At 34.1% G+C, this 27,488-nt stretch overlaps 1 protein-coding gene across 3 annotated transcripts in view; it reads right to left on the reverse strand.

Moving 5' to 3' along the window:
- GABRG1 (gamma-aminobutyric acid type A receptor subunit gamma1) overlaps positions 1–27,488 on the reverse strand; it is a 73,864-nt gene that overhangs the window by 15,295 nt on the left and 31,081 nt on the right. For all 3 annotated transcript variants that reach the window (XM_032334211.1, XM_032334212.1, XM_032334210.1), the window contains 4 exons: positions 7,902–8,122; positions 6,996–7,078; positions 3,172–3,309; positions 2,913–3,065 (listed from right to left, as the gene is read on the reverse strand). In XM_032334211.1, the coding sequence (XP_032190102.1) occupies positions 2,913–3,065; positions 3,172–3,309; positions 6,996–7,078; positions 7,902–8,122 (595 nt within the window). The remainder of the gene's footprint in view (positions 1–2,912; positions 3,066–3,171; positions 3,310–6,995; positions 7,079–7,901; positions 8,123–27,488) is intronic.

Here is a 27,488-nt window from a genome sequence, read left to right on the forward strand (position 1 = left end):
TATATTATTTATATTAATATTTGTTTTTTAATTTTTAGAAAGGGGGCAAAAGAGAAAGAGTGAGAGAGATGGAGGCATTGAGAAAATCCTAAGCCGGCTCCATGCCCCCACCATAAAGCCTGACTTGGGGCATGGGTGCCACAATCCTGAGATTGTGACATAACCCAAAATCAAGAGTCGAATACTCAATGGCTTGAGCAACCCAAAATGCTCCTATTTATATTAATTCTTAATTTACTTCCATTTTGGTCAGAAAATATATTCTGGAAAATTTTGGTCTTTTAAATTTTATTGAGATCTAGGTTAATACTCCATATGAACTTGAAAATATGGTATATTCTGTAGTTAGGTGTAGTCTTCTATAAATATCAATCAGGTCAAGTAGTTGATAATTTCATTCAGATTTTCTACATTTTCACTGATTTTCTTCCATGTGCTTTTTCTATCAGTAATGAAAAAGGATGTTAAAATATCCAAATATGATTACAGATTTCTTTTTTCCCTATTGTCTCTGACAATTTTTGCTTCAATTATTTTTAAACCAAAACGATAAAGGCTAGGCATATGGTAACTGCTAAATGATCTCCATGAATAAACAAGTCTTTCTTCTTCCTCACCTAATGCTCTATTTTTTTCTGGTAACTTACTAAATCATAACATTGTCACAGTCAGACAAAAGTAGATTTCCAAATGTATTCCTGGCTTCCATACTTGTATCCCAATTTACTAAAAAAAAACATGTAAAGATAATGTGTGTTTTGATTTCATTATCAATGACTGCATTAAATTTCACTTTATTAAAATGCTATTACATTCCTATTCATAAAACAATGAAAACTAGAGCAGAATTTAGCTTTCAGACTTTTTTTTTTAATTTAGTAATTATTATCACAGTGTTATCTTAAAAATTGGTGGATTTCCTCTTAAAATATCTTTGAATCCATGATAATAAGAAAATTTTGTGTTATTAAGCAGATTCATTTATATTTCCTGCTCAAAATCCTACATGTCACATTGAAAATCAAATCCAAAGTCCATAAAGTAACCTACTAAACCTACATGATCTAACAGTTAGCCATATCTCCAATTTCATTTTTCTCTTTATAGTCAGTTCTAGCCATAGCTGTCTTTTTTCTGACCTTCAAGCATGATGGCAGGGAAGATCCCATTTTAGGACCCGGTGGTTCTCCCTGTCTGACCTATCTTTCTACCACATATCCACCAAGCTAGCTCCCATGCTACACTGGGTCTCTGCTACCTCCTCAAAGAGGTGTAGCCTGACTCCACAGGATAAAATAGCAAACATCATATTCACATTCACAATCTCCTGCCATTCTCTTGCCATTTATTTTGCTTTCTTTTCATAGCCTTTATTACTCACTGATGTTATATGCTCTTTATATTTGTACATTACCTGCACATCCCACTAAAACATAAATGCCATGAACATGGGGATTTTATAGCTACTGTTCACTGTTAACACTGAAGCACTTAGAACACTGCCTGCTTCATAAAAAAACAAATTTGGCAGATGTTTGCTAAAACACAATGTGGAATAAATAATCTCTGGAAATTGTACTTCCATGACATATATATTCATGTTTGTATTTGTGTGCATATACTTGCTTAAAAAATTTTTGAGCTCCAGATACATAGGGTGCAAAACTGTAAGAGATATTCTTCAAGTTAGATCTGGCTATGACTTATCTAAATATCGATATGCTAATATTAAAAAATATGAATTCATATAACAATACAATTCTGCAACTGGCTATTCCCTTTGAAGATAAGATGGCATGGTTTCTGGCTTCATACAAATATCATGGTAGAAATAATCTATTCAAATTTTCTTTGGGAAAAATATGACAATAATGTTTAAAAACAAAAATATAATATTCAAGTCATACTCATAGTATCATACAAAGAATCTGAAATAATTTATTTACATTGGAACATAAATAATTTGAAATAATAATAGTTTAAATAGGAAACAAAACTCAGGTATTGAGTACATTTTATTCACTAGCTGTAAGTACACTTCTCTTTAGACCCCCCAAGGGACTGCATTTTCAAATATAGAGCTGGGTGCCTCAGGCTTTATCTTGCCACTTCTATATGATTTGCTTTTTACTGTATTTATTAAACGGAGTTATTCACCAGTGTGATTCATGTCTTGCACTTATCTTGGGAATGAAATTGATCAATAAGTTATCTTTGTATATCAATACATAAATGGAAGTTATTTTCTTTTAAACAAACGCACAGTAATTAGACACATTTTCTTATATGGTTTTGATTATTGCAATTGATTGCTAAAGAAAGAAACCAAAAGTTTATTTTTTCAAGTATGAATTACAAATTGCCCTCTTAATCAGTGTTATTGTGCAGACAACTCTCAAAATATTCATAGACTAATTACACATTTTATAGATTACAGAAGCCCAGAAGTTTCTTGCCCCTTTCAGTGACTTGCCCTTTAGAAAAGTTCACTGTTGATTAGCACCATTGTAAGAGCAGGAGATTTAAAAGCCTTCTAAACACACATTGGTCAATAAATGCTGGCTATCAGTGAGTCAGCTAAAAAATAAAATCAAATATTGATGAACAGTGATTAAAAATATAGACCAAATTGAGATTCAGGGATTATGTATGGGTTTTGTTTATTAATTCCTGCTGAGTGTTTATGTTTCCTTTGAACTCCATTAGCAGGAAAATTTTAAATTCTTTGTGATTCTACTTCCTGCTTGTTTGTCATATAGTCATTTCAACATTTTATAAAGCACTAGAGTACTTGTAAATTTTTGCTTGATTGTAATATAGAGAAATATTGTAACATATTCAATGATGAACTTTCTTCACACTAAAATGTTTTAACAGTCCCATGATACTATAGCATAATATTCATATCATACCAAGTGATGTTCTTGCCGGTACTGCATCTTTATTGATCCAAAAAGATACCCAAGAAAGAACAACGGTCAGGATACATGGAATGTAGGTTTGAATAGTGAAATATCCCATTCGTCTGCTCAGGTCAAAAAAAATTGTCATGATAACATAATCCCCTGGAAGAAAGAAGTTTTATTTTTGCTATTAAAATACATAAAAGTATAGATTCAAACCTATAGATTTAAATAAAAAATCATTCATTGATTGGCATTTCCTTCTTACCAGAGATTGTGTGAGAAATTTCAGTTGAGTTCCGTAACCCTACAAATGCAAACTGATATAATCTCCAGTATTTAGGATCAGCCACTTCTACAGAAGGTTTTTTCCACTTATACTCAATTTCATTTTTAGGGTACCCATCTAGGTAAAAATTAAAATAAAAATATATAGATTACCAAGATTCAAGTCTTTTACTGCTTCAATACCAACATCATTCCAAATTCATTTTTATATTATAGGTATGTCAAATATAGAAAACATGGCATAAAATAGTTTGAAAAAATCATATAATGATTAAATAATAATAATCCATGTAACTCCACTTAACTAAAAAAAAAAAATAGAATCATGTTAGTGTCTAGGGAAACTCATGTGTTCACTCTGATATAAAATTCCGTCTCATAAATAGAGGTAACCAGTAACTTGATTTCTGTGAAATCCTTCCCTTGTGTTTCTGTTATTGATTTTCTGATATGCGTTTCTGAACCATAGTTTATTTTACATTCTATTTGAATTATAGATTGTTGCCATACAAGACGTATTAATGTATATTTTACTTATTTTGATATGATATTTGTAATAGTCACCCATGCTGAAGTATATAGCTTTAGTAAAATTTTTCCATTATAAAGATGTTCTCAAATTTATCTATTTTATTGGTGTAGACACCTATAATGTTTCTTATTGGTCAATAATAACATTACTACTAGTAACATTACTATACATACTCACAAAATTCATGCATGCAAATTTCTTTGGCATATATATATATATATATATATATATATATATATATGGAATAGCTGGGGTCATGGGTTACATATAATTTCTATCATCTCATAATAATTTATGAGACAGTTCCAACCTTCTTTTCATAAAGAGTATATCAATAAATTTTCTCAGTAGCCAGAGTATGAAAGTATACTTGGGTTCAATTCTTATTTAACTTGATATGGACAGTCTATTTTTACTGGTCTGTAAGCATATTTTATTTCACATTTCTTCTGATTGTGAATGAAACCTAGTAATTTTTTCATATGTTTATTGGATTCCTAGGTTTCCTCTTTGGAGAACTGCTTGTTGAATCACATATGCCTTTATTGGGTTTTCTCTCTCTCTCTCTCTCTTTTTCAGTCTGAATTAGTTTTATATCCTGAATACAAGATCATTGTTATTTGTGTTGAAAATTTTTTTCATCTTGGAAGTTTCTTAGCATGGAGGTGACTTCTCTCAAAAAAAAATAATTTTTTCCTGCCACATTTCAGAAAAATCCACAAGGATTTTTCAGAGTAATCAAGTGAATGAAATTTGGGCTGCAAATTCATGTGAGTGTGGGTTTGTAATTATATCCTCTCAAGGAGTTACTTCACCCTAGTTTGCTGATTGCAGAGTCAACTTTTCTTTTAGACATTAGTGGTTTTGTGTATGTGTGTGTATACACATCTGTGTATATAGGAGAGGATGCTTCTTCATGTTACCCGAAGCATCCAGCCTTTGTCACCCAGTTGCATGTAGAAATTATGTTCTATTAGAACTCTAATCCACAAGGCTGTCAAAGTCACAGCTCAAATTTACCTTGTTTGGCAAATGTCCTTGGGTCAAAATTGGCTATAACCTTTCTGGCTTCATTTTTATGCTTCAATATCTTCCTGGGGATTTCACTTCTATGTTTTTGAGAAGATTTTTTAATAACATACAGTTTTAAATTGTTTTCAACAAAAGTATTGGTCTATCACATTATAGAAACAGAATTCACTATCAACTTAAAACATTTCCAAAACATTATATCACTTTGTACCAGGATCACCTCATCAGCCATTCAATGAAATAGCACATCTCTCCTCTAACTTATTAAAAATCTGTTCCCTCTTTTCTTTTTTCACATCTTATTTTAGTTTCATAGGGCTCTAACCATCCTGCTTTTCCATATTTTGTATTCTTTAGATTATCTTTATCAATGCAATAGAATATAGTCATAGTATATAGGAGTATGGGCACAAATAAAAATAGCTCGTTATTTTACTATTCTAAATTTCATGATGTTGACTTTTAAAATGGGGTTGTATTGAAATCTTTTGAATATATTTGTTGTGAAGTATTAGGTATAGAAACCTTAATTCTCAGCTGGATCTGTGTTGAATATCTGAAAAGTTAGCTATGATTATTATGTTTATGTTAGTGATAACCAATTACATTCACAGGGACAGATTATTAATTTCTAGCAATGACAATCAAAGCCAAAGAACTATTACACTAAGAATTTAGTCATGGTGGGCACCTGGGTGGCTCAGTGGGTTAAGCCGCTGCTTTCGGCTCAGGTCATGATCTCGGGGTCGGGGGATCGAGTCCTGCATCGGGCTCTCTGCTCAGCAAGGAGCCTGCTTCCTCCTCTCTCTCTCTCTCTCTCTCTGTCTGCCTCTCTGCCCACTTGTGATCTCTCTCTGTCAAATAAATAAATAGAATCTTTAAAAAAAAAAAAGAGGGGGACAAGATTTATGTTATAAAAAAAAAAAAGAATTTAGTCATGGTGTCTAGGAGGCAAGTATAATAATCACTACATTTTCAAATATTTGCATTTCAACTATTCCTGGAGTGCTTAGATTAATCAAGTCTTTGTTATGATTTGGGTGTTTTATTCATTGAGAAGTTAATGTTAGAAAATTAAAGCAGTGAGATAGATTATAAGTTTAAAAGACATTTTAATGAGAGAAAAATCCTTAAGAAAAGTCAAGACAATCATTAATAGAAACAACAAGAGATAATTGGGAATTTTGTAAATAATTAAGTAGGATAATACTCGTGGATAGTATTATTTGACTCGTGAATACACAAAATATATAGTGAATAAACAGTAGAATGTGATATATGAAAAAGTCAAGTTTCAGTAGAATGAAAATAGTAATTTGTGGATATAGGCAGTAACACTTTTTTAAACTCATTTTACATGGTTTCAAGACTTGTTCAATTATATATTACCTAGAAAAACATTTTTATAAAAATATAAGTCAATGTTACTAAATATGAAATAAAATCGATATTCATGCAGAAAGATAATAATTATTTTCTTGGAACAAAATACTTTTTATATTCAAATTATTTAGTTCTAATCATTTCTCTGTGTTTCAATCTTTCTTTTGAATAAAATAAGCTTATTTCTACCTAGGCTTTTCCAATTCATTAAAGTCTTTGCAAAGATTTGCTATTCGTGTAGTAAATATTATTCACCAAACCAATCTTTGAAACATATTTTAAAATCCAATGTAATAAAGATAAATCTTGCCTCAGGGAGATGAATAAAATTTGAATCAATATTCTATTCATAGCAATGTTAAAACATTTGAACACAAACCTATCTTCAGGACTACTTTATTTAATCAAAATAGGAAAAAGATACTCGGATAAACCCAAAATTTGTAAGATGATATAATTAAAAATATATGCATTTATTGTCACTTTTTAATTTAAAAGCAAGAAAAATAGGTCATTTGTAATTATTTTATTTGAGAGACGAACATAATCCATACTTCTTAAAAATATATGTTATATTTTATCTCATTTTATTTTACACTTTTTTAATAAAGAGTTTATTTATTATTTGACAGAGATCACAAGCAGGCAGAGAGGCAGAGAAAGAGAGGGGGAAGCAAGCTCCCTGCTGAGCAGAGAGCCCAATGCGGGGTTCGATTCCAGGACCCTGGGATTATGACCTGAGCTGAAGGCACAGGCTTTAACCCACTGAGCCACCCAGGTGCCCCTATTTTATGCTTTTAGATAAACAGAATCTAAGGCTAAAATTCTATAAAATTATCACATATTTTGTCACTTACAGCTTGAAAATTCCAGTGGACAGGAATGTTCATCCATGGGAAAGTTATGAAGTTGAAGGTAACATTCTGCATTAATTGTCAATCTATTCAAATGAAAAAAGTAAATATTAAATAATAGGAAATAGTTTAAAGCATTAAAAATCATTTGTCTAATTTTCAAGAATTATTTTGGTCTCTAATAACAAACTGTGATATATTAGAAAATAATAATAATTGTAATGTTTCAAAGTTTTAAGTGGTAATGTTATAGCATTCACAAGTAAGAAAATTTTAAGATTTTCCTCTCCAGCCAACTAAGCTGCCACTATACAATTTCTGTTTACAGTTTAAATTTTATACTTCAGGATCACAACAAACACACATGCAATTAACAGAGCATACATGGTTAAGGATGGTGATTGTTTTCCATTAAATTTTCATAAACTTCTTTCCATTAAGGATGATTCTTAATAAGATTAGGATGATTCTTGATAAGGATGTGATGATATGTTCAAGGCAATGAGTCAAATAAAATTGAATCTTCATTTAATCCTTTCTTAAGAATGTTTTACTACATTATTGAATTTTATAGCAGGATTGGCTCCTAGAGAAAATCTCAGTCAACCATTTGCATTATGGATTAAAACACATAATGTTCACACCACACTCTCTTATGTTTCAGAAGAGAAGGATATCAAGAGGTTTTTTGTTGTTTTTTTTTCCTTCGCTTTTAGTGCCTTTCATATACCAGGTACTCTGAGCTTAAAAAAGAAAGTTTCCAAAATATTCCACCGTTTTAGATTTTAGTGTATGAAAGGAACTCAACATTTCTTTCTTTGTAAAACTGAAAAAGGAAAATTTGTGAGTTGATCAAGTATTAGTATGGAAAATAAATTAGAGCAACTACATTTTTTTCCATAATATTACCTTAGAGTATATAGAACTCGTCCATCATTCCAAATTCGAAGCAGACGATTAGGAGTTGTTATCCAATGTGCATCAGATTTTCTTGAGTTTCTGAAGAACGTGTCAGGAATCCAAATTTTCCCTACCATATTGCTGTTAAGCATAAGCACTTTCATGGTACTGTTGAATTTTAAACGACTGTCAAACCAGGTTTGGGCAAAAATTATATCTATTGTGTATTCCTGAAAGAAAAAAAGAAGGGTAACAACCTATAATAGTAAAGTCACTATTCTAGATGTTTTCTTCAAACATTTAAATTTTTACATATAAAGTTTCTGTAAGTAAATAACTCTTAAACTCAGTCCTTTCAAAAAAAAAAAGTATGGCTTTATCTTAACCTTCCTCTTTAATTTTTTACCTGAGACATATAAATAAAATTCAAAACTCCTACTAATAACTAGGTTATTACTTATATTACTTATATAACTGCTTCCCAGTCACACTGTAAATTTTACTCAAGATTTTATAATACATGAGATATAGTCACTAGATATAAAAACAAATTATCTTAATGTCAACAATTATATTAATTTTGTGATATTTACATGGAGCTAAAGCTTTAAAAAAATCACAAATAAGTACAGAATCAACATGCAAATGCTTACCAAATTATCTAAAATACCTTATATTGTCTTTTATCCAAAAAATCAATTACAAGTATGTGGATTCACTGTCTTCAAATATTTCAAACAAATCACACACACACACCAACACACACACACCCACACCCACACACACACACCCTTATTAAATGCGTATAACATTCCAAGCACTATGTTAAACTTTGCATGAATCCCATCCTTAAAACCTTACTTACAACCCTGTGAAATAAGTATTGCTATAATCTTTATTTTAAAATCACATTTGGGACGCCTGGGTGGCTCAGTTGGTTAGATGACAGCCTTCGGCTCAGGTCATGATCCTGGAGTCCTGGGATTGAGTCCCGCATTGGGCTCCCAGCTCCACGGGAATTCTGCTTCTCTCTCTGACCTTCTCCTCGCTCATGCTCTCTCTCACTGTCTCTCTCTCAAATAAATAAATAAAATCTTTAAAAAAAAATAAAATCACATTTATTGAGCAATACAGAAGTAAAATAATTCTCCCCACATCACAGAGGTAAATAAGCAGATGATAAGGAGACTGAGTCACCACACAGACTGAATCGCAAATCCACATCCACAACAACCACATATAATGGTGGTCCTAGTGGGGCCCGATGGGTACCAGGATTAGAGCACAGGCTGTACCCATTATCAGCAAGTAACTATAAAGAGGAAATTGTGCGGTAATGAGAGAAGCTTCAAGGAAGTGATTAGGTATTATCTACTTTTATACGCTGACAAAATCTTGCCATATTATAAGCATTAAACTTGATTTAATAAAATTAATGGATAAGAATGCAGTAATTACCAATGCTATTGAGGAAAGTGATTATAGTATGTGTGTATAACTGTGATATTAAGAGAAATAAAAGAGTAAATTGAAAACTATGAGTATTATATAAGTTACTTCTGGTGGGAGAGATCGGTTGCTCACTCCTGATACAGTGCCAGCAACTGACCAATTTACATGGGTGGACATATTCAGTGTAAGAAATGGAAGTGTAGGGTGCCTGGGTGGCTCAGTGGGTTAAGCCGCTGCCTTCGGCTCAGGTCATGATCTCGGGGTCCTCGGATCGAGTCCCGCATCAGGCTCTCTGCTCAGCAGGGAGCCTGCATCCCTTCCTCTCTCTCTGCCTGCCTCTCTGCTTACTTGTGATCTCTTTCTGTCAAATAAATAAATAAAATCTTTTAAAAAAAATGCAAGTGTAATTGGGAGTTTGACAAATGAATAAAAAAATGTAAGGAAAATAATAAACAGACTGGAGTCAACTTGTTAATATGGAAGTTGTGTCAAACCCTAATTTCCAAGCAGGATATTTATAATTGTAATTTACAGGACTAGAATAAGAGAAAATGGAATAAAGAAAAAATAGAGACTGGAAAGGAAAACCTTCTTTTGTGTGTTTTGTTCTTTTTCTTTTTCTTTATTTATTGAATAAATTTGACATGTAACATTATGTAATTCAAGTTGTACAGCATACAGCATACATAAAGCTACTTTGATAAATTTATATACTGTAGTCTGATTGCCATCCTAGCAATATTTATCACATTACATAATTATGGTATATTACTGTCTATATTCATCTCTCCTGTGTATTAGATCTCCATGGCTTACTTACTACTTATAAGTAGTAAATACTTATTTTACAAATAAGTGTTTTTTTTTTTTTTGCATTCTGCATTGCTTAACAGTAGTAAATACTTATTTCAAGTTTGTATCTTTAAATACCATCATCTTATCTGTTTTGGTTGAATAGTGTTGCAATTCGGGAAATGCATATACATATTAATAATTATTTAAAATCCAACAAAGCCTTAGACATTATGCAGTTGAGTATGAGATGTGCTTATAAAGGGGTTAAGCAATATAGATAAACTACTATGAATAATATGTCCATATTATAATGTAACATGTGATTATTCAGTAATCTCTCCATATATTTAGCCTCTACTTTGTGTTATTGAACATGACACAAAGTCCTTAAACACAGAAACACTTGCATCGTGATCCCCTCCTGAAATAGTCTTGATTGCCATGAGGTTGCCAGAGTAATTTAGGGAGAGAGATGACTAAAAGTTAGTTCTTTCCAACTTAGTATGGAATGGCATAGAATCAAACTGTGCTGTGGAATAGAGGCTGAAGGTACTTTGCAACCAGGTAAGCTCTATACGCCAACAACTTGCTGAAAGTCTTGTTCATAATTCAAGCTGAGTCATACTGCAAAACATATCTCATAAGACATAATGATGAAGTATACTTATTCTGTAAATACTTAATCATCTTATTTAGTAACATTAATGGATTGGACATGCATTTAGGTGGGCCAGTGTGCCCTCATAAAATATCACGGGTGTACTTTCTCACTGAATCTTGTGGAAAATCCTTGGACAGCTTTACAACAGTTATCTTTAACCCTTATTTTTACGTCCTGCTTCTCAGGCCAGATGTCTTTTCTTTTAAATAAATCATAATTTATCTAAAAAACCATTCAGAATCTAGCAGTATAACCTCTGTTAGTGACACACTTTCTGGTTTTAATAGTAAATGCAAATAGAAGGAAGCCTTATACTCATTCTACAGTGGATCCTAAAAAGACTATTTAATAACTTTATGTGGCAGAATTACTTTGTACTTTTGTATGAAATCAAACAGTAGAAACTGCTTAAGATAAAGGATGAGGCTTACATAACTGCTAGAATTATGTCTTGGCAAAGATCCAACTTTGGCTGGTAAAGGAACATCATGCTACCTGATAGGTATGCTTGGCTGCCCTGTTCCTAACTAAAAGGACATTAAAGGCTGCACTTGAGAGTGAACTAACATGTATAGGAGTGGGGTTTAGCAAGTAGAATCCTGCCTAGCAGCTGATAGGATCTTTCTTAGAATACCTGTTGATAAAGTGTTAATCTCCATTGAAAGAGTTATGATTTCTACAGAGCAAACTCTGAGCAGAGTCTTGGGGGAAACGGGAAAATTTTCCTACCCATAATTATTCCCTCAACCTAGGACCAAGAAGAGAAAGATATAGAGCATGTTCTCGATAATCCAACCTTCCTAAACCCTTTGCAGATGCTAATACTTCCAAGCTCTTTTAAATTGCTAATCCTTAATAAGTGCTTCACTGAGATAAGAAGGTCATTAAAGTTTGTGCTGCTTTATATGTAATCGAAAAATCCAATTTCATTTACTCATTTGTATTAGTGTAACGTCCAGAAAATGCTCAAACTGTGCTATTGTTCCTCATGTTCTTCTTTAGAGGTTATAATTATCTGCATAAGAAATAAGCAAAGGAAACATGAAAGGGAGTCTCCACTTACTCAGGACAATAAGTACCATGGCGTCCAGTATAAGCATTTTGCAATAAGGACCAGGGCATTTAACATTCAAGTTCCAATGTACGTTATGATACTTTGTTTTCTTGCTAGTTAGCTGAGAAAACAGCATGAGTGAATAAAGGTGAAGAAATGAGTCATCTTGATTTCTAACTCAATCAAATCAAAACATAGTTGATGAATGTGTGTGTCCCATAGTCTTCTTACTACATGGTTAAACTTGCAATCATGTACATGTCTCACATTTAATAGAACGAGTTAATTCAATATTATTGTCTTTCTACTAATGGAAACTTTACACAAAATGCAGACCTGCCTAAGGAATTAAGATAAATGCATAATCTCATAATGAAATTTGTTTAATCCTGATCTGGTCTTCACACCATGGCATTAATTTCTCCCTAAACTAACTATTCCCGCGCACAAAATAGCATGCTGGGCCAAATAATGGTTTAGAGTACATTAGATACTAAGGCTACGGATATATAAAGAAAGGGTACAGGCACAGCTAACCCACAGTACAAACACGTTAGTGGTAAAAGTTCATAAGTGGCTGTTCCACTTTGCTCAGTTATTATAAAAGCACTGGCTCTTGATACTAACACAATATGGTAAGTAAAATCGTGGTATTATTCTATTTTTCAAATAGAAAAAGAGATAAGAAACAAAGATGATTTATCAGTATAAACCACTGAATTCATCCAGAAAAACAATGAGAGATATTTAAAAAGTAGACATGAATCCTGGGTTCAGTTACCAAACTTTTGGGATCTTAAGTTTTATGTCTCTAACTGGAAATTTCCAAAAGAACATAGCATCATGTACACTCATCAATTAACTTTTTAACAAATATTTTTCAGTGTTTAAGTTACTTCTTTGTCATTCTGGGTTTACAAAGATGAAAGTGGATTCTACCTGTTATAAATACACTAAATATAAAATAAAAATTAGAAATTAATAAAACCTAGGTACAGTTAAAGAGAAATGGAAACAGTAGAGGAAACTTTAGGAAGACTTTATGACAGAAGTTGTATTTAGCCTGAACCCTGAAGGATATATGAAATTCAGATAAATGCCAGGGTCAAATTATAGAAGTGGGGAGGAAGTGAAGGTGGTAAAATGTAGGGCATAATGGGTAAAAAGAATGTAAGTCATAGGTAATGAAAGGAATAGTGTGTTTTCTGACCATCAGGGAATGTGCATTCCTCCGATACATAGAAAATTCTAAATCTAGAAGAGTTTTTGAAAACAATTATCTAAAATTACCAATTACCCATAATTGACTCTGGAACCTAGATAGAGCTCCATCTCCTGTATTGCTGAACTGAAAGTCTTAATATTTCATTTGTTCATTTTATGTACTATACTTAATCATGCATTTCCTATTAGATATTCATTCTATAATATTCAATATACAACGTGAAAGAGTAAAACATCAAACTTAAATAATCACAGCGAAACCTTACAAAGGATTCAAATTTTAAAAATTCTCAGTCCTCAAAAAGTTTATAATACACTAGAGAAAATAGAATTAGATTCTAGATGTATATAACAAGTAACCTAAAATCTGGGGTGGGAACAATTCTTATGAACCTGTTTCAGTCAGGGTTCTCCAGAGAAATAGAAGCCATAAGGGGCACCTGGGTGGCTCAGTGGGTTAAAGCCTCTGCCTTCGGCTCAGGTCATGATCCCAGGGTCCCGGGATCGAGCCCCACATTGGGCTCTGTGTTCCGCAGGAAGCCTGCTTCCTCCTCTCTCTCTGCCTGCCTCTCTGCCTACTTGCGATCTCTGTCGATCAAATAAATAAATAAAAACTTTAAAAAAAAAAAAATAAAGAAAGAAATAGAAGCCACAAGATAGATGGATGGGTGGATAGATGGATGGACAGACAGACAGAAAGACAGAATAAATAGATTTATCTTAAGGTTTTGACTCAGGAAATTGTGAGGACTTCAAAGGCAAAAACTTGGAGGGCAGGCCAGCCAACTGAAAAACAGAGACGAGTCCTTATTTCAGTCTTGAGTCAGAGACCAATCTGGTGGCAGAATTTCTTTATCCTGGAGGGACCTCAGTCTTTTCTCATAAAGCGTTATCCGATTGAATGAAGCCCATCCACATTTTAAAAGGACGAGCTGACTTACCCAAAGTCTACTGATTTTCACATCTAAAAAATGTCTTCACGGTAACTTCTAGACAAATACCTGGGTACCATAGCTTAGCCAACTGAACGCATAAAATAGACCATCACAGAGATATAACAGCAGGAATAGACATTCATCATTTCGGGAAGTCTTAAAAAATTATACATGTGTGTATTTGCTAGACAAATTAAAATGACTAATTTTTGTGGTATGAAGAATCGTATTTCCCCTGCTCATGTTTCTGTGTAAATCTACACTCTTCATTTTGCAGAAATTTTTGTCTGTTTTTCATTCTCTGAACTCCAAGGTTGATCAGAATAATCTCTCAAAGTCTTAATGGAAAGTTGGAGTCAGTAGGTGCACAGGAGTGCTGACAAAGCCAGGAGTCCAGATTCTTAACCCTACTCTACATTCCCACTTTAATCACTAATTAGATAGGTTTGTTTGCCTGTCTTCTATGCATATTTGTCAATGGATTCAGAATCCATGCAGAGGGATAACAATAGGAGATATTTTGGTCCTTTCAAATGCCAAATATGCTTCAGAACACATAGACTGCCATTTTTTGCCCCGTACAGTTCACTTGTTAAGAGGTTCTCAGATTCAATTTTGGCATTGCATAAAGGTAATAAAATTTGGAATTCTATTATTTTTATTAATTAATTTATTTTCAGAAAAACAGTGTTCATTATTTTTTCACCACACCCAGTGCTCCATGCAATCCGTGCCCTCTCCAATACCCACCACCTGGTACCCCAACCTCCCACCCCCCGCCCCTTCAAAACTCTCAGGTTGTTTTTCAGAGTCCATAGTCTCTTGTGGTTTACCTCCTCTTCCAATTTACCCCTTTCAACTGAAGAACTCCCAAATTAAGTCATACGATTTATGTTTATTTATGTCATATGTTTTGCAAAGTAATTCCAAAATGTTACCTGCCTTAAAATTACTGCATGGGATCAAATATACAATATTGCCTATTCCCTGTACCATTCGTAGGATAATAAGAGTTGTGGCTGTCCTCATGTAGGGCATCTAATATTAGGACGAGAAAAGTCTTGGGCATGTCAATAATATCTCTATCAATCTACCATGAGAAATCCATTACTTCAGATCTTCAAATTTTAAACAATAAGGTCCTCTGGGAATTTATAAATTTGTGAATTTAACCTTCCACAGTTAGACGTGCCTTGAGAAGTTTCATCAAAATTATGTCCCATTGATACTGAGTATCACATGAAAGGACAATTTCTTGAAAATATTCTAGGAAATTCTCCAATGCATAGGCATCAAAAGGATGTTTATGCCATTCTGCTTTTCTGAGATAGATATAAAAGAGGCAAAAATACACACATGAAGTGTGTGCTATCTGCAACACAGGGAGCTGAAGTGAGAAACAAAAGACAATCTAGAAGGCCAAAGAAAGGCTTTCTAGATTCACCATAGCTGCATCAAGCACAAAGACAAAAACTTAAATGGCTGGAGAAAAAGCACCCAAGTGAAAAACCTAACATATAGTCAAGAGAAGTCCAAATTTTTTCAGTATGGAAATTTGGAGTACTCGGAGTCCATGAGTTGAGAACGCATTTAGAAGGGGGCAGTTTAGAGTAGTGATTAAAGATAAATGCTACCATTGAGAAGACTTGAGGGGGAGGGTTGAATTCTGAATATAACAATTTTTAGTTGCTTTGAGTATATTTCCCAGCTCTTTATGGCTCACTTCCTCTTCTTGAATCCCTGTTGTCCATAGTATATAATATTCTTGCAAATATTTAACATAAATTACTTAAAGCAATGATTTCACACACAGCAAGTATTCTATAATATTATCATCATAATAATGAAGGAAAGACTTCATATCATTTTTAAATGGGGCAACAGAGCTTTTGCAACCATTCCCATTTACAAAGATTATGAGACACAGCCATATAATGACTCCTCTGGAAGACATGAACATTTTATAGACATAGTTTTATTTTTGAGGAAATTTCTTCATGTATAGAGACAGCCAGTTTCAATACCAAGATTTTAAGTCATAAAAATTACCTAGCTTCTGGAAAGCTATAAATATTCATATTATTAGCTCATTTGCAAAATTGTATCAGTTAATCAGTTTTGTTTCATGAAATATTTGGCCCACTCAAAACTTGGGACACCGAGTCTTGTTTTTCTCCCACTTCAGGGGCCACTCCTTCTCAGTCTCCTTTGCTAGTTCCCCTGCCTCTTTCAGATGCTATGCAATGCAGTGCTTCAATTTAATAACAGTCCCCTTCTCTCCACTCTCAAGATAATCTCATCCAATCTCATGACTAAGTATCATATATGTAGTCTGAAGAATGCAAAAGCTATATTCCAAATGCAACTACTTCCCCTGAAATCCCAATATGCATGTATGACCACCTCCTTAATGTTTTCATTTGGAGAGCTAATAGACACCTCAACCTTATAATTTTGAAATAGAACCTTTGATCTTCATTATCCTCCAAAAAAAAAAAAATTATCTCTTCTCTGTTTCATTAAATGACAAGTTTTCAGTAAAAAAATCTTGGAGTCATTCTTTTTTTTGTTTGTTTGTTTTTTTTGTTTGTTTGTTTTTATTTTTATTTTATTTTTATTTATTTATTTATTTTTCCCAGCATAACATTCTTTTTTTTTTTTTTTTTTTAAAGATTTTATTTATTTATTTGTAAGAGACAGAGGGAGAGAGAGCAAGCGAGCACAGGCAGACAAAGAGGCAGGCAGAGGCAGAGGGAGAAGCAGGCTCCCCGCCGAGCAAGGAGCCCGATGTGGGACTCGATCCCAGGACCCTGGGATCATGACCTGAGCCAAAGGCAGCTGCTTAACCAACTGAGCCACCCAGGCGTCCCATCCCAGCATAACATTCTTGATTCCTCTTTTTCTCTACAATTCCACTCTGGTCTTCAAAATACCTTGGCATCACTGTTTTCAAGTTACTTACAAAATCTGACAAATTCTCATTTGTTTCATCATTATCAGCTTTTTCCTTGATTATTGCAATTATTTGTAACTAGTTTCCCTGCTTCCACAATTCACTTTGTATAGTTTATTCTTCACTCAGAAAGACAATAGTCTCACTGAAAAATTAAGTCATATCACCGTACTGTTCTAATCAACACTTTTATATCACATTCCCATATTCATTCAGCCAAAAAAAAAAAAATCCCAATATCCTTTCAGTGTATTAAGGATTCCAAATGATCTGAACCCTAGTTACACCAACTTCTCTTACCTATTTTAACCTTATTAATTTTACTACAAACACTACTGATGCACATTCTTATCTCAGAGCCTTTTCTCCTACTATTCCCTCTGGCAAAGCACTCTCCAGTATCTGCCTGACTTCCTCCTTTAACACTATTGATTTCTATTCAAATGTTCCCTAATGAGTGATACTTCCCTTGGCTACTACATAAAATAAAACTTTACCCCCATCCTGACTTTTCCTATCATGTGCTTTGCCTCATTTCTCTTTATCCATTCATTACCACTTCATATGTTATATATTTACTTATTTTATAGTGCCTCCCAACTAGAATACAAGCTCCATGAGGGCAAAGGGTATTTGATTTTTCAAGACTATAATCTGAACTCCTTTTTTTCTTCACTAAGCATTCTTCTTTTATTTATTTTTTATTTTTTTATTTGAAATATCAGACTAATGGACACACATTAGTTTCAGGAATATATCATAGTGATTCAACAACTTTATGTGTTATACCCAGATCACTGCAAGTATAAGCTACCCTCTGTCACCATGTAATACTATTATAATACCATTGACTATATTCCCTATGCTGTACCTTTTATTCCTATGTCTTATTCATTCCATAACCAGAAGACAGTATCTCTCACTGCCTCCCTGCCCTTAGCCATTTTGCCCAACCCCTACATCCCTCCCCTCTGGCAACCCTTCCTTGTGCACTATTGGTAGGAATGTAAATTGGTACAAATTTAGAAATAGCACAGAGCTTCCTCAAAAAATTAAAAATAGAAATACAATATGATCCAATAATTCCACTACTAGGTATTTACTAAAAACAAAACAAATAGAAATAGCACAGAAAGAAATAGCACAAAGCTTCCTCAAAAAATTAAAAATAGAAATACAATATGATCCAATAATTCCACTACTGGGTATTTACTCAAAACAAAACAAAACAAAACAAAAACATACACACCGAAAACACTAATTTGAAAAGATAAATGGACCCCTATATTTATTGCAACATTATTTACAATAGCCAAGATAAAGAAGCAGGTCAAGTATTCACTGACAGATGAATGGATAAAGAAGATGTGAGATATGTGTGTGTATCACACAACACACAACACACTATGAAATGTTACCCAGCCATAAAAAGGATGAAATCTTGCCATTTGTGACAATATGGATGGACCTAGAGGGTATTATGCTAAGTGAAATAAGACAGAGAAAGACAAATGCCATATGATTTCACTTATATGTTGAATCTAAAAAACAAAACAAATGAATAAACAAACAAAAAGCAGAATCAGACCTGTAAACTCAACTCTTAAAAATAGTGTCTGGCATATAAAAGACCATAAATAGTTATTTATGGGATAAATGGAGATACATACATTTTAATCCCTGCTGTCTATAATGCATTTGAATTAATCTTTAAGAATTGGGCCCAAAACTCACAAATTCATGGCTGAGTTCATAGTTACATAGGTCTATGATCTAAACTAGAGTTATACAAATACTTTTACCTCTGCAATTTGCGAGAGAAAGTTACAATCTAATTGGGGAACTTACAAATACACAGCATGACATCTGGAAAGAAATAATCTTCATGGTTACTATTAAAAGCATGGTAAGGAATTCTCCGCAACACATGACTGATATTCAAGTGAGGACTCTGCTTCCTAGAGAAGGCCTATCACCAATGAACATCTGTGTTCCATCTACATGGGTAATATTTGCCATTGATTGGTTCAGTCCTAGATAGCTAGATTCTTTGTTCCGTTGTCTTAGTGTGACAAGTATTCCTGTATCTGTAGTTACATTGTATTAAAAATATATTCCATAAAATTAGTATACTTGAAATTTGTTAAAAGGATAGATCTCAGGACGCCTGGGTGGCTCAGTCAGTTAGGCATCTGACTCTCAGTTTCAGATCAGGTCATGTTCTTGTGGTTGCAGGATTAAGACCTGTGTTGGTCTCCTTACTCAGAGTGGAACCTGCTTCAGATTCTTTCTGTCTCTCCCTCTCACTCTCTCTCTCTCTCAAATAAATAAATAAAATCTTAAAAAAAAAAAAGTTAGATCTTAAGAACTTTCACCATACATGCATGCACATACACACACAAAGAAAAAGAAAAAAGGGGACTATGTGAGGTGACAGATATGTTAATTAGTTCAATTATGGTCATCACTTCACAAGGTGTATGTATATCAAAACATCAAGTGGTACACCTAAAATATATACAACTTTTATCTGTCAATTTTACCTCAGTAAAGCTGAAAGAAACATTTCTTCTTGTTAAAATTAGTCTTCTTATCTAAGCAAGATGGAACATTATATCTGGAAATGATACATTTAGAGAGAATTGGCATGTCTCATGTTTTAAATTATTTATATTAATTACCACTTTATAGACTCTTTTCATTGTCCATATTCTCAATGCAGAAAATGAATTTTCTGGCACTCAGTCTGCTGCTAGAATAGCATTGTTTGTGCTGCTTTAGAAGCTCTGACTGCCAGTATTTACCTCAGTCGTTTGGATATAATTGTGCATATCACAAAGCTGAAGGTTCTTATGAAAAAATCCAAGGTTTAGCACACAATTGGCAGAATTTCTATTATAGAAATTTGTCATAATTTCCATAATCACAAAATATCAAATGTTAAGACATTTAAATAAGTCTTTTCTCCTTCACATTTTAATTAAATGCAGAGCAATTGATATTAGTTCAGATTCACTGCCAATCTAAGACCTAAAACTTCAGTATTTTATTAAAATCCCTTCCACTAAAAAAAATCTAAAAATAACACGTTGAATGAGAGCAAAGGCATTGTCTTTTAATTATATGTACTATTTTAAATACATGTCAGATAATCAACAAAATGGTTCCGGATATATCAAAGGAAGGTATTGTAGTGAGAAGTTGTGATGCCGTGTAAAGAACACTGGCTGGATGGAATCCGGAAATCATACCATAGCTCCAAATCTGTGATTTTCTAGAATATAATGCTGACCAAGTTTATTCTGTCTCACTGGAAAAATGAAGGCACAAGGCAAGATCGTTATTACTGTCATCCTGGGCTCTAAAGTCTGGTGATCATGAGAACATTGTTGATCATGAGAATGTTATAAAATGTTAGAAATTAATTTTTTATTATGTTATGTAGTCACCATATGGTACATCATTAGTTCTTGATATAATGTTCCATGATTCATTATTGGCATATAACACCCAGCACTTAATGATTTAAACATAAACAAGGATAAAGGCTAAAATGGGCAAGATGTCTTTCAATGATCCTTCCTCATAAAAATACTTCTGAAATATAGGTGTTTTTGTTGCTTTCATTTAATCCCACTTAATTTCTACTAAATTGATTGTTGAAAATGGTTTTAGGAAATGGCCATGAAACTTGGTTGACTAGAAGTCTTTGAAGGCCATTTCGGCATTCTGATTCCAAGTCCCTGTCAGGAATTACTGAATCAGAATCTCCTGCAGCGATGACTGAAAATTTGGATTTTTCTTATAAAGAAAAAAAGTGTTATTTTCTTATATAGTTTGGGTTATAAAGGACTGGGAATTTTTCACAAGATTCTATCCCTTCCTCAATGCTTTTATATATTATATCCATTAGTTTTCTGTATAGCAAAAAAAAAAAAAAGAAAGTAAAAGAGAGAGAGAGACAATCCTTGTTATACAGAATAATAGATCTCTAACTGTGAACCTCAAGGCATGTAAGCACTTTTTGCAGTCAGTATCTACAGATGGGAAAATTTATGTACCATTCCTTCAAACTGAACCATGTAGGCTGCCAACTCTCTAATTGTAAGCTCCCTCTATTAATCAGCATATGAGAATATGTGTGTGTGTGTGTATTTAAGAGAAGTTTGTTTTTTAACATTCAACTAAAATGTGTGATTCTACACAATTTTAGAATGTAGTCTTCTATAAGCCTGTAATATTAACCCCTTGAAGTTACCTTAGACCATGTCAAAGTACCAGTACATGAGGAAAGCTGCTTTTTCTTAGACATTTATTGTTTTGTTATGTTTTTTTATATTATTAGCAAAGCATTAACATTAGTCACTCTCCTCCTATAAATAAATTTCATGTTGAGATACAAAACAATTAAGTTGTCTATTAACTTTGGCTTCAGTATTGAAAGCCTCAGGTAGGTACCATATAACCCAAAGAATATAATTTCAAGCAAAGGGGTAAAAGAAGAAGAATCAAGAGTATGTCTGAGTCAACTATCAAAAATTAAATAGTGACTTGAAGCAGCTGGCAAGAAAGCAAATCTAAAACCAGCTATTAATCACGTATGAAAGTCACAAGTTGAAACAACTATCATTCTGCCAGAACTTTCCCTTTTAAGCCTAGCCTGAGGTCAGATTTACCAAGCAGTAGGGGCTCATTCTACAACATTCTGTATTTAGTAATTCATAAAGGACTCAAATTGGAGCTAACCTGGGAATCTCTACCCTGAGGCATATCATTAGAAAAGAATTCAAAATAGACACCTCCAAAATCTGACCAAGATGTACCAGAGATCTCAAAGGTGTTTATATGCATATCCTAAGGCAATAGTTATGGGTAGCCAAAGGATTTTGATAACATTACTTTTAATTACAACAAATTGGAAACATTCCAATTGTTAAATAATGGATGATTAATATATTACGGTACAAATATATCCCTTAATATTATGCAATACTTTATGATTTTTTAAAAAAGTAATTAAGTGGAATAACAGTCATGATATAATAAAAGCTAAAAATTTACAAATTAGTATGTATAATAGAGCGTTGATAAAACTATGCACATAAAGATATTAAAATGATAGTAACAATGTTTACCACTGGGTAACAATAATTTAAACAATTTTTTTTTCCTTTGGCCTAAATGGAATTTCTAATTTTCCCATATTGGACATGTATTTCTTTTTTAAGAAGAAAAACATATATGATTTTTTTTAAGAAAAAAAAACTATAAGGTCACCATGTGTAACTTAAAATAAGTACAGGTTCGTACACGGCATTCTTCCTGGCATTTCCCCTTCTGTTTTGATCTGATCTGCATTATTTAGTCATCCTTCCCTTAGGTTTTATGCTTCTCTGAAGGAAGGAGGTCATATCTTTTATAACTTAGCAGCCAATGCACCAACTGTCACAATACAGGTAGTAAATAAATATAAGACAAACAAAATCACAAAGTAAAAATTAAAATGTAGTTGTTTACATCAAGAAATAATAAAATTATTTTAATAAGTTTTGAGATTCAAAGGTTAATTTAATTTTCTAATCTTAGAACTTTAGCTTCCTTTGTATGGGGCAAATGAACATACTGGATCCAAGAAAAAGAGAGATGAAAATAACACTCATTCGTTTATAATTTTTAATTTTATCTCTCCTAGTGCTGAATCAAAAAATACCTAAATTTTATGCTGTTTTAAGATGAAGCTTGTGAAAAGAAATAGATTTTAGAGTATCTAATGCCAAAAGAATTAACATAATATGCAGAAATAAAAAAATTAAATCCATGGAAACAAGCCTTAAGATATTCTACAATCCAATCAAATAAACTTAAAATCGTTAAATATAAATGCATGTTTTAAATACTTTAATTCATCATAGCCAAGAAAGCAAAAACTCTGTCTTCCCTCCATTAGCATATACAGATTAATTATCCAGATACAAAAGTGTATATACATGTATTTTCCATGCTTTTCCTGTTTCATAATTCCTCAATTTAATATACTTGGTGAGGAGTGACTAATTCCTGTTAATATAGTAAAAGAAATAAACAGGGTTTCTTTGACATGTAGAAACTATGCCCAAGGCATTTTCTCTTTGAATCCTGAAGCAGCAGGGACAAAAAAGAGAGAGAATGACAGACAGTGGGGGAGAAAAACCAGTTGAACATTAGCGCCAATTGCATGAAACACTGAAAAAATGTGTTCCTTGCAGTGTAAGAAATTTTTAAAGGAAAATCTCTGTGTGGGCACTAGCTTTCTCAATATATCTAGAATATTTAAATACTAGTTATATGTCTGGGGAGTTTATTATCAAAAAAGAGTGATAAGATAAAGTAAAAAAAGACTTAAAATTTAGTCCTCGCCATTTTTACACAGATTATTAACTACACCCCCTCAACACACACATTTGATACTTGGTCAACCCACTTAAATGAATGGAACGAAATTTGATGGCTGGGAAATCCTTTATTTCCATTCCATAATGAATCATATTTATGACTTTTATAGTTCTACGTATATTTTCGCTTAAGAGTGTTTTGTTTTGGGACACCTCAGTAGGGTTAGTCAAGCCTCTGCCTTCAGCTCAAGTCATGGTCCCAAGACCCGGAGTTCAATCCCCAGGACCCTGGGCTCCTTGCTCAGCAGGGAGCCTGTTCTCCTTCTGCCTACTCCTCCCCCTGCTTGTGCTCACTCTCTCTCTCGCCCCCTCTCTCTATCTCTGACATATATATATATATATATATATATATATATATATATATATATATATAATTTTTTTTTTTAAAGAAAGAGTGTTTTGTTTTTCTTTTATAGGGAATATCTGGATTTCCTTTTCTGGTAAAAGGCCTCTGAAAGGGAGGATTATTTTTAAATATGCCTATATTAGCCATGAGGAAAGCATCCTGGTTTTTGCCTAGTTTACTTAAGGGTTTGTGTCCTGCTAAACACCTTGTAGTCATTCCAGCCAATAGTTACTTTGCAATTCAGCCCAGCTGGTGTCCCAGCTACTTTATAAGTTGTGCTCCTCATCACTGGCGCCCTGATTCCTCTGCTCTGCCCCTGTTCCCAAGACCAATGGCGATTTAAAGCAGGAAGAATCTATTCAACTTCAGCTCAGTACTCTGTGACTATGTGATGTATCACTCTGGTAGTTAGAATGATACAAAGTAAATTCTTCAGACATGACCTGGGACCTCATTCTTTTTTCAGGTTTTTAATTGAATTCCAGCTAGTTAACATACAGTGCTATATTTGTTTCAAATATACAACAGAGTGACTCATTTCCATACACACCTGGTGCCTATCACCTGTTTCACCGATCTTCTCTCCCCCTCCTCTTTGATAACCATCAGTTTGTTTGTTCTCTATAGCCAAGAGTCTGTGTCTTGGTTTGCTTCTCTCTCTCCCTCTCTCTCTCTCTCTCTCTCTCTCTGCACCCACCCCTTTGCTCATTGGTTTTATTTCTTAAATTCCACATGTGAGTGAAATCGTGTAGTATTTACCTTTCTCTGTCTAACTTATTTTGCTACGCATAATACCTTCTAGATCCATCCAGGTCATTGAGTTTCTCTCTCTCTCTGGGCCCATGATTTCCAAATGCTCCTATCAGTAATCTCTTAATATTGGACCATATAAGGGTGTACCAGTTTCTATAAGTAAGCCCATGTCCAAATTATACCTGTAATTTTCTTCCTTATTTTTTATTGCCGGAAATATTCAGAAAGGTTTTTTTGTTGTTGTTGTTGTGTTGTGTTTTGTTGGAAAGTTTTATTTAAGTGTTTTGTGTCACCTTTTAACCAACACCAAAAAGAGAGAAAAATAATTTTCCCCTTCCAAACAGGAGTGTCATTTCAGAGAGGACTGGGCATGCATATTGAGAGCTGGGAAGGGTCTGCCTCCCTAGGCTGCTCTTCCCAGCCATGCTACCTGGGGATGGATCGCCAGTCCAAGGAGTTCACTTTCTGGGACCCCTGGGAGACCTTGGAATGAGTGAGGGAGCAAACCCCGATCCTGCAGAGAAGGACTTGGTCTCTTCTGAAGGTAAGGACATGAGTCTGGTGGGGCCTGGTGGTTCCAGAGGGGAAAGGAGATCCAGAATGTTCCATGGAAGCTCCAGGTCCTCCAGGTCTGTAAAATACGTTTTCTGGAAAAATAAGATGCTTTGAAAATTTCTGCAGTCTGTGTTGTCCACCTACCCATGAGAAAAGTACTTTGTTGACCAAAGATGGCAGGAGGAAGGAAGCAGAGGCTGGAGGCCAGGAACTGGTCTGGCTCCAGTGGACGATTCCAGAAGGGAGCGAGGCAGGCACCAGTCTTTGGTTTCCTAGGTCCTCTTTCTGGCAGCTATATAGGTTATGAAGACCCCAACCTACCTGGCCCTTGAGGTGTGGGTTCCCAGGCGGTGGGCAGTGCTGAAAGAGGAAGGCTGGCCATCTGTCATAGGTTGGAGGGTGCCCAGGCCATGGGTGCTCAAAAAAGTGTGCCCAAAGGGAACAGGGCTAGCTGGAGGAACAGTGGTCCTGGGGACTGCCTGCCTGCCAAACTGGCTAAGGCACAGTGGTCATGGTTGGCACGGATGTAAGCCAATTTTAACCATCAGGGGGAAATGTAGTTCTGCTTTGGATGGCATGCATCAGATGTGCCATGGGACCCTTGGTGAAGACTGCCATGTCCTTCCTGTCATAGGTCTCATGGTGCAGGGCACAGGGGACTGCACCTGGTTACTGTGGTAAGCATAGTCCACCATGGAGACATTGTCTCGCTCATGGCCTACCACCTTGTATCCAGGCCCATCGCCATACAGGATGGCAGTGAAGGGCTTCTTGTCTGTATCACTCACCATGGTGGCCAGACCAAAGACAGAGTTGCCAGGGGGTGCACCTGCCAAAGATGAAGACCTGGGACTGGTCCACAGTGACAATGGTCAGTGTGTTTTCCAGGGAGGTCATGGTGAGTGTCTACCCAATTGCCTGGTCTATTTCTACCTCCTCATGCAGAGCCTGCTTGGCCTTTTCCTCCAAGTTATACCAGGAATTTTCATCTATTGCTGTTTCTGTACTTATTTCTCTTATGTATTTTTTATATATAAGGCATTTATTTATTTATTTATTTGGGGGGGAGAGAAGACAGAGGAACGGAGAGAGTGAGCATGAGGGGTGGGGAAGGGGGAGGGCAGAAGGAGAGGGACAAGCAGACACCCCGCCTAGCAGGAGACCTAACATGGGGCTCGATCCCAGGACCCCAAGAGTATGACCTGAGCCAAAATCAGACTCTTAAGTGAGCCACCCACATACCCCTTATTCCCCTTGTGTTTAGCCTTCTTAGTTACCCATAATTTCATGTTGGATTCCCAAGATGCCTTATTGATTTTGACTTGACTCAGAGAATTGCTATGCCCCTTGAATGCTGTTTTAGCTAGTCAGAGGGTAAGCTGCAATTGTTTTATTATCTTGAAATGCTTACCCAAAAGAGTAAAAATCACATAATTTCTCCAAAGCCCCCAAAATTAAAAGGTTAAAAAACATTTTAATGCCAGGTGAATAACCTCTATTAATTATCTTTGCCTTCAATTCTGATTGTATATTTTTTCTGTTTATATTTAAGATTGCTTTTTACTATTATCTTTTAAAAAATTTAAATTCCAGTATAGTTAAGATACAGTGTTATATTAGTTTCAGGTGTATAATACAGTGATTCAACAATTCTATACATTACTTAGTGCTCATACATAACCCAGAGTTTTAATTAAAGCACACGTAGTTGAACAGCCTTTACCCAAAATTACTTTATTCTTGTTCAGTCCTCATTAATGCATCTGTTATTCATTTTGAATTTAAATTCTCAAATTGTAAACTATAGATTTAATCTATTTATTGACTAAATTATACATTTATTCAATGTTCAATGATTGAATATCTTATTTTTTTGATAGTGACATGAAGGCTGAAGTCATTAATCTAACCTTGAAAAAAAGTAAAGAAAAGCATATCTTATTATAGAATAATCTTGTTTTAGGTCTTATCAGTAATCTAAAAAGAAATTATTTTTATGTAGTCAGGCTTAAAAATAAATAACTATCTTTCCTGAAGCCAAATTTTGGCTAATTTAGAAAATAAACCATTAAGCTAATACCTTAATTTTGTTCCTTACCAGTAACTTAAGTTGTATTAATTATTAAGGGGAGGGGAACCTATCCTCTTGGTTGCTTAATTACACTCAAATCTGCTTGCTTGATTATACTCATATCCAAAGTAATTTTGTTCATTTTATGAAAGCTGAATTCTAATTTTCCTACATTGTTTAGTTAAAAGTCTCCTACGTAAACTGCTCCTTATTTGTCCCCAGTAAGACAAGGTTTCTCTTTTAATAAACACTATCAAGTATTCTATGTCTTTTTTTCTTGTTTGTGCTTTAGTATCACTAGTTTTAATAGCAATTTCATTTAATTAGCTTTTTCAAAAACTATCACTGGCCAAGGTTAGAAGTGTG

The sequence above is a fragment of the Mustela erminea genome, chromosome 2 (assembly GCF_009829155.1).
Source record: "Mustela erminea isolate mMusErm1 chromosome 2, mMusErm1.Pri, whole genome shotgun sequence".
Lineage (NCBI taxonomy): Eukaryota > Metazoa > Chordata > Mammalia > Carnivora > Mustelidae > Mustela > Mustela erminea.